The 16,302-nt window shown below is 29.3% G+C and overlaps 1 protein-coding gene across 1 annotated transcript; it reads left to right on the top strand.

Annotated features, from left to right (window-relative positions):
* The first annotated feature begins 2,004 nt into the window (after positions 1 to 2,004).
* LOC111278153 (nudix hydrolase 15, mitochondrial-like) lies at positions 2,005 to 5,289 on the top strand. The gene is made up of 4 exons (XM_022864679.2): positions 2,005 to 2,443; positions 3,277 to 3,419; positions 4,796 to 4,915; positions 4,992 to 5,289. The coding sequence occupies exons 1-4, from the start codon at positions 2,128 to 2,130 to the stop codon at positions 5,214 to 5,216; spliced, it is 804 nt and encodes a 267-aa protein (XP_022720414.2). The 5' UTR covers positions 2,005 to 2,127; the 3' UTR covers positions 5,217 to 5,289.
* Positions 5,290 to 16,302: the final 11,013 nt, after the last annotated feature.

Here is a 16,302-nt window from a genome sequence, read left to right as displayed (position 1 = left end):
TGGTGATTCTTTCATTTTCTTATTTTTGTGTTCATTTCAATCATCATGAAAAGAGAATATGTTTTCTGGTAATGTAAATATCCCGATTCAAATTCACTTTGTATGATTCTGATACCATCTTCTCCTTCCATTAGTAAAAGAAATTAAAAAAGTTGTCTAGCAGAATTTCAAGTATCCTTTCCCCCATTATTGGAATCAAGACTGAAGAGTCAGATATGATCCCTTCCTAATGAACTGAAGATTTGTGCTGGGAGCTGGTGTTGGCTGAAGTTGCTCAGCTTTTATCAATGGTTGCTTTAATTTATAGCTCTTTCAAGGCGGCCCGGTAATCGCCAACCTTCTTGTTCTAGTTGAACTACTGTAAATTCTAATGGGAACTGATCCAACTTTATATTGAAGATGACCCTCTGCAATGGAGAGCTTGGGACCAAGTAATTAATTGATTCTTGAAGACAACAACCAGCTTCCTGGAGGCCCCTAGCTGTTGGCCCTTTTTTGGGAGTTAATGCCCCTCCGACCAAATTAAAGTTTTGTAGCTTTGACTATCTAATAAGAGGTTAAATTTGATAGTTTGTGTATTTATCTTAAATAAAATATTAAAATTTTACATTTATATAATGCTTTAAATAAAAATTATATATTTAAATTTAAATTTTTATTATTTTATTAAAATTTTTATATATTATTATTACTAAAATTTTAAATCATATTATTTTTATATTATTATTTACATATCATTTTTATATCTTATTATTACATCATGTTATTATTTTATATTTTAAATCATCAAAAAGCTCTATTTGCAATCACCAAAAGAGGAATACACTACAAGGCCTCTTTCTATCTATCATTGGGGTAGTTCTGTTCCTAATCCAAAATTTTTTTTTGATAAAAAAAATTTAAAGATAAATAAATTATTAAATTTTGAAATTAAAATATTATATCTAATAATTTAAAATAAATAATTATAAATCATATGTTTAAAATGATCATAATAAATAATATGATAAAATTCAAACTTAAATTTTTTTCATTAAAAAAAATTATTTTAATAGATTGAATTAAGTATTTATTGATTGCTAATCCAAAAATGAATATGCAGTAGTTGCTGCCTGGTTTTGTGTGGTTGGTGTGCTAGGTAATTATTGTCATTAATGGAGCATCAGTCATCTGTAGATATGACAGTCCAACTATTCTCAACGGTTTGGACTGGATTCAATTTCGTAAATTTTTATTTTTAAAAAAAAAAATCGGATTAAATCGAAAATAATAAAAAAAATTAAAATCAAATTTTAGATAAATTCATTTCAACTCAATTTGATATATATATAATTATTTTTAATTATTTATTAAATTTTATATTTATATATATATTTAAATATTTTATATTTATTTAATTTAATATTTATATTAAAAATATTTTATTAATTTTAAATAAAATAAAATATAATTTTATATAATATTTGATTCGATTAAATGCATGTATAAAATATAAAAAAATTTATCAAATCAAATAAAATTTAAATATTATAAATAAAAATTTAAAATAAATAAAAATTCACTTTAATTCTATCTATTATCATCTTTAATTATTTTTTTAAAAATCTCTTTAGATTAGATGTAATTTAGTCATATGTATTCGAACACGTTTCATGATCCTGTTTAAAGGACAAAACTCAAACCTCTTTTCACAAATTAAAATAAAAAAATTAACTAATCAAGTAGTAATAAAAATGGGTTAAGAGATTAAGCCACATTCGCTCTTATCCTATCATCTGAACATGCTCATGCATTTATTTTGTGTCTGTTGACTGTAGGACAAAGAATTTTCATCTCTGTCTGCTAGTACTTATTTATGCTATGTAGCTTTTTATTTTTACCTTTTTCCCCTTTCGGCTTGCTTCTTGACAAACTTAAGAAGCACCATCGGATAAAAAAAGGCAAATAGATTAAGGGGTAAAAACTTCAGAGCATGGAATTAAATACTGACTGCCTGTTTATTTTTAAGTCCTGAGAAACCCAAAGGAAATTTTTGGTGTTTTGCTGGTTTCTTTCGGGTGCTTCTCCTTTTCTCTAGCACTTTTTATTGTGGGCATTGGGTTCTTTTCTCCGCCATCTGTCAACGTCATGGCTTCATCAACATCTTTGAATGCCGAATCACTTTCATTTGCATCGCAGAGACTCTTAGCCTTAGCCCAGCAGCTGCGTCATTACAAGCCCCCACCTTGTTCCTTGGACGACAACCAGGAACAAATCATTGAGGAAGCTGCAGGGAAAGTTGTTTCGCAAGTGGGTTTTCAAGAATCCGTTACCCCAGTTGCCCGAAACCCGGAAAAGTTTAGACCCAAAAGAGCTGCTGTTTTGATCTGTCTCTTTGAAGGGGATGCTGGGGATCTGCGCGTCATATTGACCAAAAGGGCTTCAAGAATGACTACTCATTCGGGTCAGTTTGATTCTCCTTTTCTTTTCTTAAAAGATTAGAAAGTTGATAGTTGCTCAAATGCTGATTTTTGGATTTTTTGAATTGTCTACTCAATTTGGAAAGAGGATTTGGGATGAGCTTTGATTGTTTGAATGGGAAATTTTTAGGAAAACAAAATGAAAAGAATGAAACTTTTTTTTATTAGGAAGGGAAGGATGAATTTTACTCTAATTTATTTAAATGCTCACTTTCAGATTGAGTTCAAGTAATGTTATTCTTTGTTAAGAACCAAATGTTAAAGTTTGACTACTGCATCGTCTTGTCATTAAGGTAGATGGTTTTTTTGGCCCCTTGTTTGGTTAGTAAGAAAATTCAAGCCAAAGAGCAGAAAGTATTATCCTTTTCAAGATATCTAACCTCAATCATTTGAGTTTTAAATTTTCTGAATATGTGAGGATCATTACAGTACATTTTCTTTTTTTAGTGTTAGGAACCAACTAAAGCTATTAAGGAGTGAAATCAAGATGAAGTTTGTGTCCTTGATTGAGTTATAATCAAATGGTTTTAGGAAATAGAAAGAGAAAGAATATATTGTTGGACACTATATTTTGGTTTCCTAAGAAAGAATCGGTGTTTCACTTCACCTTCATTTGAATTAGTTGCTTTAGGTTCAGTTAAGTCAGGAGTTAAGTTTGTTTTATTGATATTTGTATTGACATTTATAAGATTGGGATTTTGATTCCTTTTTTTTTTTTTCCCTTTATGCGGCTAACAAATGTAAACTGGATGGTGATGATGACTCTGTTGTGGAACTTAATTGTTTGACTTAGTGTGTCTTTGGCAATTTGTTGCAGGGGAAGTTTCATTGCCAGGTGGGAAAGCAGAGGAGGGGGACAAAGATGATGATGAGACAGCTACTAGAGAGGCTAAAGAGGAGATTGGGTTGGATCCTTCACTTGTGAATGTTGTAACCGTTCTTGAACCATTTTTGTCTAAGGTATTGAAATATTTCTTTAAGCTCTTTTTAGTGTTTTCATCAACCATTCTTCCACTTGTAAATGGCATTAGTTTGATTTCAATCAGTTCTCATTTCGGTGATTTTGACGTTTTTCTACTCTATACCAATGGTAATATTTGTTGGAAGTTCAGACTTAACTTCTTGTTGGAGGCTGTTGTGGGTGTCTGTGTCTTAAACTCAATTTTCAAAACTTAGCATAAAAGTGAAGAAGGCTCTCCGATAATGCATGATAGACTGTTAGGTGTGCAGCAAATTTGTTGACCTAAAATTGTTCATCCAAATTCAAAATCTTCAGAAACCTATCATTTGTGATCACTGGATATTATAAACGCATATCTGCATAGCTCCATCTCTGAGTCTAAAGTATTAGGAGTTGTCCTTCTGACACATTCTCTATCACTAAAAGTGTGAAACTCATGGTTATGTTTGGAAAGAGATGTTACACATGAGAATACCTAGTACTACCCCATATAAAAATTCCAGCAAAACAGGAAGAGAGAGTCAAAGCTGGTACACTGGAAAAAAAGAAAGGTGACATTTAATTTATTTTAGCTACCTACCTGATTGAGGCGTGATTTCTCACATGGGTAATTTAATAGCTCTTCTCATTATCTAACAATTGTAATAGCTCTTCCAACCTAAGTTATGTAAGTTACTATAGAAATGTGATTTGACTGTTGTTAGTTCTTTCTGTTAATGATAGATATCTTGAAATAATTTGAATTTCTCTACATGAATCAATTGACAGAGAAATGATTCTACTGGTCCTTAGATGAGAATAATAATCTTTAAGCATATATACTTTGATCTAATTTAAAATAAAAATTGTACTTATATGTTGCTTAGTGTGGACTATCCTCTTTGTGTATCATGGTAGTTACTCGCTGTGGATGGATGACACAACAACTACATTGTGCCAAAGAAAGGATTATATGAGACCGTTACTTCCCATCAGCATATGTACCTTTCATTCAAACTATGACATGTATTGATGCAAAAGAACTTTTACATTGGATAGTGTCTCAACTAAAAATATTGACTGTGTTTCAGCTTGTTTAACTTTCTTTGTTGCATAAAATGACATAAAAACTAGATGGACAAGTTTTATTGGAACATATACTGCTTTTTGTTTGTAAATCAATATGAACAAAATCTTTTAAGTCTGATCTTACAAATATCAAGTCTACATGAAACTATTGATGGAAAGGTTGGAAAAAGAAGTTGTGTTTGACTACTGCTATAAAATATATGACATACCTTTCTCGATCTTTGGTTAAAACCATATAAAGAAGCATAGCATAGCTGAAATTTACGTTGTATACAGCTTATTTATAAATTATTGGTTTTCCGTGCAGCATCTTCTTAGAGTAGCTCCTGTCATTGGCATACTTAACGACAAAAAGGCATTCAAGCCTACTCCAAATCCTGCGGAAGTGGATGCAGTATTCGATGCTCCCCTGGAAATGTTCATTAAGGTTTTTCTCCTCAGCTGTTTCGAGTCTTCTGATTGTTTTACCCTTTTTAATACTCTGTATGAATTGTTTGGTTCAGGACGAAAACCGAAGCGCGGAAGAGAGAGAATGGATGGGAGAGAAGTATCTTCTTCACTCCTTTGACTATGAAACTGAGGATACGAAGTATTTAATATGGGGTTTAACTGCTGGGATTTTGATAAGAGCTGCTTCAGTGGTCTACCAGCGACCTCCAGCTTTCCTGGAACAGAATCCCAAGTTCAAGTTTCCTGCAGTTGTGAACAAAAATACTGTTATGCTTTAAATAAAGTTTCAGGAATTTTAAGCTTGGCTTGTGTTCCAATTTCCAATTCTATATAATAATTCTATATATAGAAGGTGAGTCCAATGGGGGGGATTGAAGTAAAACTCGAAGTAAATCTATATAGAGAAATAATGATTAATTTTTTCGAAATTATATAAACAAAATTAAAAATAATTCTCATTTTTAATTTGAGAAAAAAAAAAAATCTTACTGGAACTTCAAAAATGAGCCTGAAAGCTGATCCAAAATATGTACCATAGTAACAATACTACAAAAACAGTCCACAACTTATTTTATGTAACGGGCTTTAGCCCACATCGGAGGATCGAGTAACTCAAATTACGGGTGATTATTTGATCGAACCGTTTAATGTTAAATCGAATTATATCATTTTATTTTTATTAATTGAATTGAAATTTTAATTTAAAAAATTAATCCATTAAAATTAATTTGATGGTTTGATTAATTGAATGATAAATATATTAAATTAAAATTTTAATTTTTTATATTTAAAATAAATTAAATAAAATCATCTAATAAAAAGATTCAAATACTAAAATATTAAATTAAAAACTTTAATAATTTGAAATGAAATGAATTTCATATATTTTTAGTTATATATATAAGTTTTATTATATTTTGATTAAAATTTTAATTAATTTAATTTTAAAACAAAATTAATTGAAATTCAAAATTTTTTAATTTTTTTTATTATCAATCAAAATTAATTTAATAATAAATTGATTAAGAGAATTAAATTAATTTCATCGATTAATTTTATTAAAATTAAATTGATAATTTGTGTAAAATAAAATATTAAAATTTTATAAATTTGTATAATATTTTACATAAAAATTATGTATCATAATTTATATTGATACAAAAATAAAAAATATATAATTTTTATTTTATTAAAATTTTAAATAATGTTATAAAATATTATTTTTTATTTTTTGATATTACGTTATGGTATCATATTTCAAATTGTAATGTCTAATTAAAATCCAAATCTGAAGAACCTGACTTAAGGGCTCCGATTCGTGTAGCTCCCGCTTCTTCGACTATCAGAGCTATAGAAAGCAATTTTGAACTAAAAATTCTTTCTCCAAAAGCCCACATTTTCTTCTCCATCTCAAAGATTTTCTTCGCCATTTTTCTTTTTCCAGCCAAACAGCCTCATTTCATTTCTCACCATATAGAGTGAACCTATACATAATATTACAGTGTAAATTGATCGAAACATTCGTATGGATTCAAATAGCGGTTCTGTAGCAGTGTTGGCGGCCGTTATTTTGCGGTTACGGCACCATCCGCCACCGCTAATCACCGATATTAGAGTGTGGTTGAGATTCCCGACCATAGCGGCATGTCGCGGCCGCAAAATAACCGGTAACGGACAATAGCCGCTATAACAGCCCGCTATAGCCGCAACTACCGAACGAAAAAAATTCCAAAACAAAAAGGAAATCCTAGGTCTGTAACAACTCAGTAAAAAATCAACAAATCTTGCAAGCCACTGACTTGATATGGAAGAATAGATCCATCCATGGCCACTTCACTTCGGATCTTGAAAGTCAGAGGAAGCAAAAGTGAGGGCATGGGTTCAACGGTTGCATCGCTGGCCGCTTGGGTCGACGAAGAAGGTAGCATGGCGTTGGTGGAATTTGGAGAAGGGGAGGACAGGGAGGAGGCATGGGTGATGACTGCGTGAGATCTGGTCTTGGTGGACTTTGAGAGAGAAAGACAGAGGTTTGGCATGGGTGAGGGAGAATGAGTTTGAGAGAATGGGGTTCTGCTAGTGGGAGGGAATGGTAAGTCAGAAGAAAAGATAATAAAATAATTAATAAATTTATTTTGTTATTTATTAATATATGTTTTTGTATTTTTCTTTTTAAGTTTTATTAATTCCTTTTTTAAGTTGGATTTTTTTATTAGATTAATTTTATTTGATTAGTATTATTTTTAATTAACTTAAAATAATTGAGAATGTCCTCCATTATTTAATAGCTTATTTGAATAGTATTATTTAATAGCTTCATTATTTAATTTATATATTCAAAAAAATTATAATAATTTTTTAAAAAATTAAATTCAAAATTTAGATCAATAAATCAATTGATTTATATAATTATATTTAATAATTAACATTTAATATATTTGTTATTTAAATTTTAACACCTATAATTTCTTACTTTATCGATTTCATTTTTTAAAAATATTTTATAAAAAAGAACATGACAATTTATAAATTATTTTAAAAATGATAAAATAAAATTTTTTATAATCTTAACTATAATTATTATATTTTATAATAAATTATATAAAAAAAAAAAATTACGATCACAATATAATATAACCACGATAAATGAGATGCTTATTTTTTAAATACCTGCTCGAGTATCAGATATGAAATGTACAAACTTGGCCTACATGATCGTTGACTTAGTTTTACAATAATTTTCAACATATGACGATAGCGAAGTTATAGCAATCAAGAATCGACCATATGGTTTTGTCAGCACACCACTTTGATGTAGTGGATAATTTGTCCCAAGTTACTCAAACGTGAAAGACGTGAGTCTTCGATATTCCCCATTGGATAAGGAGAAAAGTTTTGCCACTTGGCTTTCTTAAACGCCTAGAAAATTTTAGTCTCACATTAATCAAAAGACAAATTGAAGCATACACAACCACACACATTTGCAACAATCTGCGATTATGAATCAGGCACACTGGATTTCATGATAATCATGCTTTTGGAGGTTCTTTTCACCAATATGATTAGTTAATTAAAAGTAGTATTTCTCTTGTCCTATATATACCACCTCCCCCAATCTTGGACCCTGCACAGTAAATACCAGCTATGGCTAGCTTGCGATTTTGTGCATGCTTGATACTCATATTGTATGCAGTTTCAAGGTCTGAAAGTCGCTCTCTTAATCCATATACGGAGGGAAGGAACACAATTAGGTCGTTTCAAGCATTGTCCATTACTGTTGGTTCAGGGAAAGTGTATCAGTTTAGCGTACCACTCGGAGATGAATACACGGAGAAGAATCTGTACGAGTCAAAACGCCAGAGTCCTGGCGGTCCAGATCCGAAACATCACTGATCAGCAAATTATCTGAAGTAGTAAAGAGATAATAGTCATCAGCATCAGGACATAACATAGATAGTGCTGTCTGTCTGATGATAGGAATAAAATTTTGTCACCAGAACTTGTGTTGTTGACAAAATAAATTTCAGATGCAATAAGTGCCAAATTGAGTAGAATTTGTGCAATGGGTTATCCCTTCAGTAACTAATGGATCAACTATTAAGAATATATATGTGCAATGGTTTTATGAAAATTTAGAAGCACTCCTATTCTTGCCAGTCTCCTCTTTTAGTTATCTTCTCATTTTCTTGAAGGAGTTTTAGCCTGGAATCCTAACTCCATCTGCTCCTTTTCTTTTTTTTTTTTTTTTCAATTTACTGGAAAATAGAATGCCTACACAAATTTATTTGAGAGAGAAGTTCTCTCCAATGTTAATTTCTTTGGTTTGACAAATGTTACAAATGCACCTTCATCGTTATGCATACGTAAACTTATGCACTTATGCACAAGGGAGATTTAACATTGTTGGAATTGTCTCAAATTGCATAAAAAATTTATTTAAGATTTTTTTTAGATTGATTAGATATTGTTTGATAGAAAAAAAATTTATAAGAGAAAATAAAATTTTAATAGATAAATTTATATGCAAATAAATAATAGACGTCTCTATAAGGTTAAATATGATAGAAATATATAAAAAATTTATAAGATTTTATGAGAAATATATTTTATATGACTAGAAGAGATTGACAAGATGGTGAGTCGGTTTTAATAGAATAGAGGAGAATAAGATAATACATGTAAATATGAAAGCCATATGGGTATATGTGAATATTTGTTTTGATTTAGAATACTCTATAAAATTAAAAAAGAATGAGAGATTTTATGGGTATTATTTGAAAATAAATGACTGATTGATTTGTTGATAATTTATAATTTTTTATAATTAGGGAATCTTTTCTCTTGGACATAAACGATTACATTAAACAACATTAAATTGTTATCTTTTAAGCGATTAATTGATTATATTTTCGGTAACTTAAATGTTCAATTAATTAATGACATTTTGTATAACAATTGAAATTGGAACTATCATGATCCTTACAGATATCCCAGCACTGAGCTCATATCGAATTTCTTTTTTCAGTTCTTTAAATACTAGTTAAGTTCACTGTTTCCCTGCTTGATTAATGTTCTGATCAAATTGCAAAGGTTATGAATGAAAATTTTTAATTTGGTTCCAAATGATTTTCTCAATATCAATTCATACTTTCATACATATCTACCAGTGATCTGGTCGTTTCACTCTGTTGAGATAAGTATAACAGGTCATGTCAGATTTAAAATCCAACATGTGCAGTAGTCAACTAGATACTTAAATGATTTCCAAGTACAATAATTGTCTAATAATTAAACCACAAAGAAGAACAAGAAAATTGTTAGGTCTGCTTAATACAGACTTTACAGTGCAACATTCACTTAGCAATTCCTATAGATGGCTAGATGCTTAAGAGGGATTGGTTACCGAATACTTTAACCAGTTTTATGAGGAAACTGAAGAATTTTATAGCTTGAACGTGGAAACGAAATGAGAGCGGTTGGTGCAGCACAGCATGGAATGGAGGAGCCTTTATATATTACTAGTTTTTGCCACTCTTTTCTTTCTCTTTGGTGATAAGAAGCCGATCGAAAAGGAGCCATTAAAAATGGTAAAGCTTTGATTCTTTTCAAAACCTAGAAATGGTGCTCATAGCTAGAGATATTTTATTAGCTCATAACCAAAGAAAACATGACCTACTAATTTAGGTAAATGAAACCAATATTTTATATATTGGTATGGATAAGATAAAGAACTCCTTCCGAATATGATCAAAGTTTTATCAACTTTACTATGAGTGGAAACCGGAATCTTCCTATGCTACGAGTATATATAGTACTAGCTGGAATGAGAACTAATAACTATGCCTATCCAGTTAGGTAAATTAGCAGCTTGAAAGAAGGAAATTTTATCTGAGATAAGTGGTATTCCAATCAATGGATTTGCCTTTTTTTCCTCTTTTAATATTAAATGAAAATTTTTATTGATAGTCAAATGAAAAATCATATTAGCATAAATAAAATTAATGAATTTTCTTTTATTATTAATTTTTTTCTTTTTTTTATCAAACAATAATTTTTTATTTACAATTTTGACATGACACTATTTAGATTGTGGATTCGTTTTATACTTATGTATATTTTAATTTCATCGTGACAACACTTTTCATTTAACGTTAAAAAAGAGAAGGTTTAAATTTCAATCTATATATTGTTTTTTGCTTTTAAATTAAAATTGAGAGTTTCACCGTCATGATTAGAAAAATAAAAAGATTTATATAAATCCATAATATTAAGTTTGTAGAAATTAGAGGAAGGTGGGATGTCGACACACTCCATATTTCTTTCAAAATCTACATTTTTTTAATTTTATTTTTTATTTTATAAATTTTATAAAAAAATAAAGTTAAGGGTTTTGATTCTTTTTAATTCAATTGATGCATTTTTAAAAAATCAATATCAAGTCAAGGTTTTATTTAAATTTTAAAAATTCAGGTTGATTCAAAGATAGATTTAGAGTATTCTGTTTATTCAAAAAATATATATAAATAATTTTTTTTATTTTTTAATTTTATATTTATATATATATGTATTATATTAATAAACTTATTTTTTAATACCTTAATTTAATAAATCCATATGACACCTTATTTTGCTTTCTTTTATTTTTTACCATTAATTTTGTTTTTTAATTTTTAACTTTATTTAATTAGATAAATTTTATAAAAAAAAAAAAAAATCAATGAAGGTAAAAATAACAAAGCAACTTATATCCAATTGGTTTTGATTCACTTTGATACAATATGTATGTTTTTTTTTTTTTTTAAATCTAAGATTGAGTCAAGTTCTTTTTTTTTTTTTTTTTCTTTTTAATTAGGCCCAAATTGGAGTAAGTGGAGATAGAGGCGTCAAAACAAATTGTATTCGATGATTTTAACTCATCGACGCAACAACAATTATTTTTTAAAATTGAAATTGGGTCAAGGTAAAATGATTTTTTTTTTTTTTTTGAAATAGAAGCCAAATCAGATATAAATTTAAGATGTTTTGTCTCATTCTATCTCACTTCCCTTTGGGGTATAAATAAAACATATATATTATTTATTTATTTTTGTTTATATTTTATATTAATAAAATTATTATTTAATACTTTATTTAATAAAATACTATATTATATATAATTAAGATGTAATTTATATTGAAAATTTATATTTCATTAATATTATACTATTGAATTAATTTTTAGTTAAATCAAAATGGATGCGGGTCATAACATATATGTTGAATCGAAGTTGGATATAAAAAATAATAATTTGATATTATATTGAAGTCGGGATAAATATAAATCCACCCTTATTCGATCTGTTACTATCTTTAAGTAGAGGTGTCTATGAGACATTTTCATTTGTCTCCTTTTCTTTTTTATCCTTTTTACTTGGACCTTTTTTTTTTTAGTTTTAGTTTTTTTTAAAATATTTATTTCAATTGTTTTAATTATGTTTAGAAAAATAAATTTGAAAGAATGGATTTATATTTAATTTGTTATACATATTATGAGAATCAAATATATATATTATCCATAAATTTCTTGATAAATTTTCAGTAATCATTGGTTAATAAAAAATTATAAACAAAATTATACACTAACTTATTAAATTTAATATTATTAACTACAAAAAAGATTGGACCCACAGCGAAGCGGGGTGGACATGTTGCTAATATAGAGAATGTTAAAAGTAATTTAAACTTTTTAATAATTAAATAAATAATATTTTGAATGGATACATGGAAATTTCTTTAAATAGTTTACGAAATTAAAAACTCTGATAACCATTTAGATTTTTACACCAAACCTTTAAAGTATTAATCATTTTAATCTGAATTAATATATGATTTTATTTTATAAAAAAATATTTCGTAAATATAAATTTAAATATTTAAATATTCAAAATATTCAATGCAAGATTAAATCGTTATAAACTGCAATTGCAAAATAGATCAAAACCCACCCAAACCCACCATCGTGTCGGACAGCATGTTAATTTTTGTTTTTGTTCTTTTCATAGTCAACTAACTGAAGTACTTGCCATATGTATAGACATTAAAGATAGAAGAAAACCTAAGATCTAAATAATTATGTTTGTCAATGATCTGCTTACAAAAGTGCGGAAGCGGATTTTGACTTGAATAAAGAATTTTAGAATATATTCGGTGAAGAGATTATAATATAATAAAAGAAGATAATATTATAAATCTGATTAAATTAAATAATATCATTTTATCTTATATTTGATATATATAAAAATTATGATAGGATAAATTTATTTATTAATTAAAATTATTTTTTCTCAAAATTTATATAATTTAAATTATTAATATAAATTTTAAGAATATAATAAGATATGTAAATGTAGACACCCAATTGGATCCAGGCCCAGATCAATTGGGCCTGGCCCAAATGAGTAAGCTCAATTCAATTTCTACTTTGTATTATTATTTTTTTTCTATTTTTTTATATTTTTTGTATTTTATTATTTATTATTATTATATGTATATTTTTATTTATTTATTTTTTTCCTTCTTTTCTATTAATATGTATATGTATTTTTATATAGTTATATATTATAATTTATTTATTATTATTTTTTATCTGGTAATATTTTTTGGGTTTATCTTATTTTTATTATCTGTTAATCTTATTTTTATCTGATTATTATCATTATTTTTTTTTCTTTTTTTGAGGGCTAGGATTGAAAGTTGAGGAATCCCACTTTAAAAGGGAATTCAATCAAGAGAGTCCAGATTGGATTCAAAGATTGAATTTTCGTCCAAAGAAGAATTGGGATTGATCAAAAACTCTTGATCAATCCCTATATAAAAGACCCTTGGAACAGATTGCTACACAGAAGAAAACAGTGAGCCAGAGCTACTGATTTGAGAGGAAAAGGCGTAGAGAAGAGTATATAAGGCTAAGAAAAGGTTTAGGAAAGTTCTAGGAATCATCAGAATTTTTTTGTGAATTTTTTGAATTTTTTTTTTTTTGAGAATTTCTGGAAAATTCCAGATTCCGGTTGCATTTTCCGACGAAGTTTAAATTTTTTGACGAAAATTCCAGCCAACCTTGAAGTTTTCGGTGACCTGTCCAGTTTCCAACGAAGAATCCCAGAAATCGGTGATCTTCTGACCAACTTCCAGCGAACCTCCGGTGAAATTTTCAGATTCCAGCTACATTTTTCAGAATCCGACGAAAATTCCCCCGGTGTTCTTCAGCTTTTAGAGAGAAGGGAGAGAAAAAAAAAAAAAAAAAAGAGAGAGGGGAGGAGCGTTCTGTCGAAAAACAGAAGGAAGTGTCTTTTATACCCTCTCAAAACGACGTCGTTTTGGCCTTAAGTAACCCAGAGGATCCACGCGTTTTGTCGAGATCTGACCCGACCCGAGCGTCGACCCGCTTCTTGACCCGCACGTGCCTTCCCCCCTCCGAGCCAAGCCGAGCCGAGCCGAGCTCCCAAGCCGCTTCGTCGAGCCATTTTTTCTTCCTTGAGCCGAGCCGCGATCCGAGCAGCTCCAGGTTTTTTTTTTTTTCTTCTTTGAATTTTTTTTCTATTTCTTTGTTTATTTGTTTATTATTTTTTATTTATTAAATTAGGTTTATTTAATATTCTTTTTATCTTTATTTTATTTTTATTTTTGTTTTACTTTTCTTTATTTTTTTTATTTTATTTTTTTTATTATTATATTTTCTTTAAATCAAAATAAAAAATTTCAAAAAAAATATTTTTAGGAAAAAGTTGAAAGTATCAATTTTCCTTAAAAATAAATTTCAAAAAGGGTTTTTGAGGAAAAGTTGAAAGTATCAATTTTCCTTAAAAGAAAAATAAATTTCCAAAAAATATTTTTGGGGAAAAGTTGAAAGTATCAATTTTCCTTAAAAGTAAATTTTCAAAAAAAAGATTTTTGAGGAAAAGTTGAAAGTATCAATTTTCCTTGAAAATCAAAATTTTCAAAAAATATTTTTAGGAAAAAGTTGAAAGTATCAATTTTTTTTAAAAATAAATTTTCGAAAAAAAGATTTTTGAGGAAAAGTTGAATGTATCAATTTTCCTTGAAAATCAAAATTTTCAAAAAAATATTTTTAGGGAAAAGTTGAAAGTATCAATTTTCCTTAAAAATAAATTTCAAAAAAATAATTTTTGGGGAAAAGTTGAAAGTATCAATTTTCCCTACACAAGAACAATCATCATTTCCTTCCTTTCTATTTTGATTTTGATTTTGATTTTTCCTTAATTAATCCGACGACAGAGCCTCTGCAAGTGAAACAGTAGTTTTTCTTGCATACTCTTGAGGTGAGGGAATTTTTTCAATTTTTTGCTAAAAGTATTAGAGTCAATTGAAAAAAATTTCCAATAATTAATTACTTGGTAAAATTTTAAGGCTTTTGGATAACATAAATTTAAAGTTGGTACCATATTTTGATGGGCGTTGTGAGGGTGCTATAACCTTCCTCACACGTAACCGAACTCCCGAACCCTGTTCTGGTTAGCAGACCTGAACCTTTTCTTTTAGGGACCCTTAAACTTAGGTGTTCCCTGAAAGGACAGATTCCTTAGGTGGCCAATAGCACCTAGATAAAAAAAGATTGGTGGCAACTCCCTAAAGTCAATGTCTAGCGATAGATCCCCGGATCTAGACGTTATGACAGCTTGACGACTCCGCTGGGGACTTTGAGAGTCAGGCCAGCAAATAATTTATGTTATCCAAAAGCCAAATGAAATTGAACCTTATTGTATATATGTGTTGTTATTCATTCATGTTTTATTTACTTTGTTAATTATGTCATTCATGTGCATAACATGAGTTCTACACCCGAGCTCCGTCCCTCTAGGACGGAGTAAAGTACCTATTGCTTTTGTGAGGTTTAATGCCTCCGCTGTGGCTAGCGAAATACTCCCACTCAAATTGAACTCTTTCCTCTTTTAGCCTATAATGGGTGAGGATTAGGGTGCTTTACTAGTCTGTGATGGACAGGGATGTAAGAAGCAATTTGAGGACCTTTAGACTCTGACCTTAAAACCGTATGTAGTGAACCTTAAGAGTGCCTACACCTAAGATAGAGCCCTTTCTACCCAATGATAGATATACCCTGAAATTAGGACACAAAAATGGTGTTTGTCTAATCATTTTGATTGTTTAACTTTGTGTATTATTTTTATCATATGTAACATTATGCACCAGCATCACTTTCATCTCATCCATGGAACTAACTATGTTGTTTGTCTGATTGTATGCATCTGTAATTATTTTCATGATCATGTTTTAACACAATCATTTGCATTCATTTCATACTAGATTTCATTCAGAAAAATGTACATTTCATTTGTGTATCAAAGCATTATACATAAGGCACAGCATAACATTTCTAATCATAAGTATGGTACTCAAGGTCCGAGGATAGCTCCATCTAGCAAAAACCCTGCTCATCCATACAACACAAGATCCAGAGCGAGGTAAATGGAAGAGGAAAGTTCTCATATATTTGAAAAGCTAGAAAAAGCTCAGGAGAAGATTGAAAGTGAACTAAGTAAGATTCTGGAGGCCCTTAATAACATGAATAAAGGAAAAAGAGTTGAAGGAAGTACAAGCCAGCAAGAAGTGGCTGACTCTTTGTACCCTTCAGGTTTTGGCCCACCTCAAGCTCAGTCTGCCCAAGAGGTCCCACCATAATATTTTGCATATCCAACATGTCCTGGAATGCCATCAGCTTTCAACCCAGGGTAATATAATAGCTATATAAATCCTGTCTTCACTGAAAAGGCAGCAGAACCAATTCCTGATCTAGATGATGTAAAAGAGAAGGACAAGGAAAAGATAAGGGTAGAAGCTGAGGAAAGCTCC

The sequence above is a fragment of the Durio zibethinus genome, chromosome 8, assembly GCF_047325235.1.
Source record: "Durio zibethinus cultivar Kanyao isolate XHJ-2024 chromosome 8, ASM4732523v1, whole genome shotgun sequence".
NCBI lineage: Eukaryota > Viridiplantae > Streptophyta > Magnoliopsida > Malvales > Malvaceae > Durio > Durio zibethinus.
This window is presented reverse-complemented; position numbering and strand designations above follow the sequence as displayed.

Bases quoted from the DNA above. Each gene is read 5' to 3' on its own strand.
- LOC111278153 (XM_022864679.2), top strand. From the start codon at position 2,128: ATGGCTTCATCAACATCTTTGAATGCCGAATCACTTTCATTTGCATCG. The intron at 2,444-3,276 runs GTCAGTTTGATT...AATTTGTTGCAG, and splicing joins AAGAATGACTACTCATTCGG to GGGAAGTTTCATTGCCAGGT. The intron at 3,420-4,795 runs GTATTGAAATAT...TTTTCCGTGCAG, and splicing joins TTGAACCATTTTTGTCTAAG to CATCTTCTTAGAGTAGCTCC.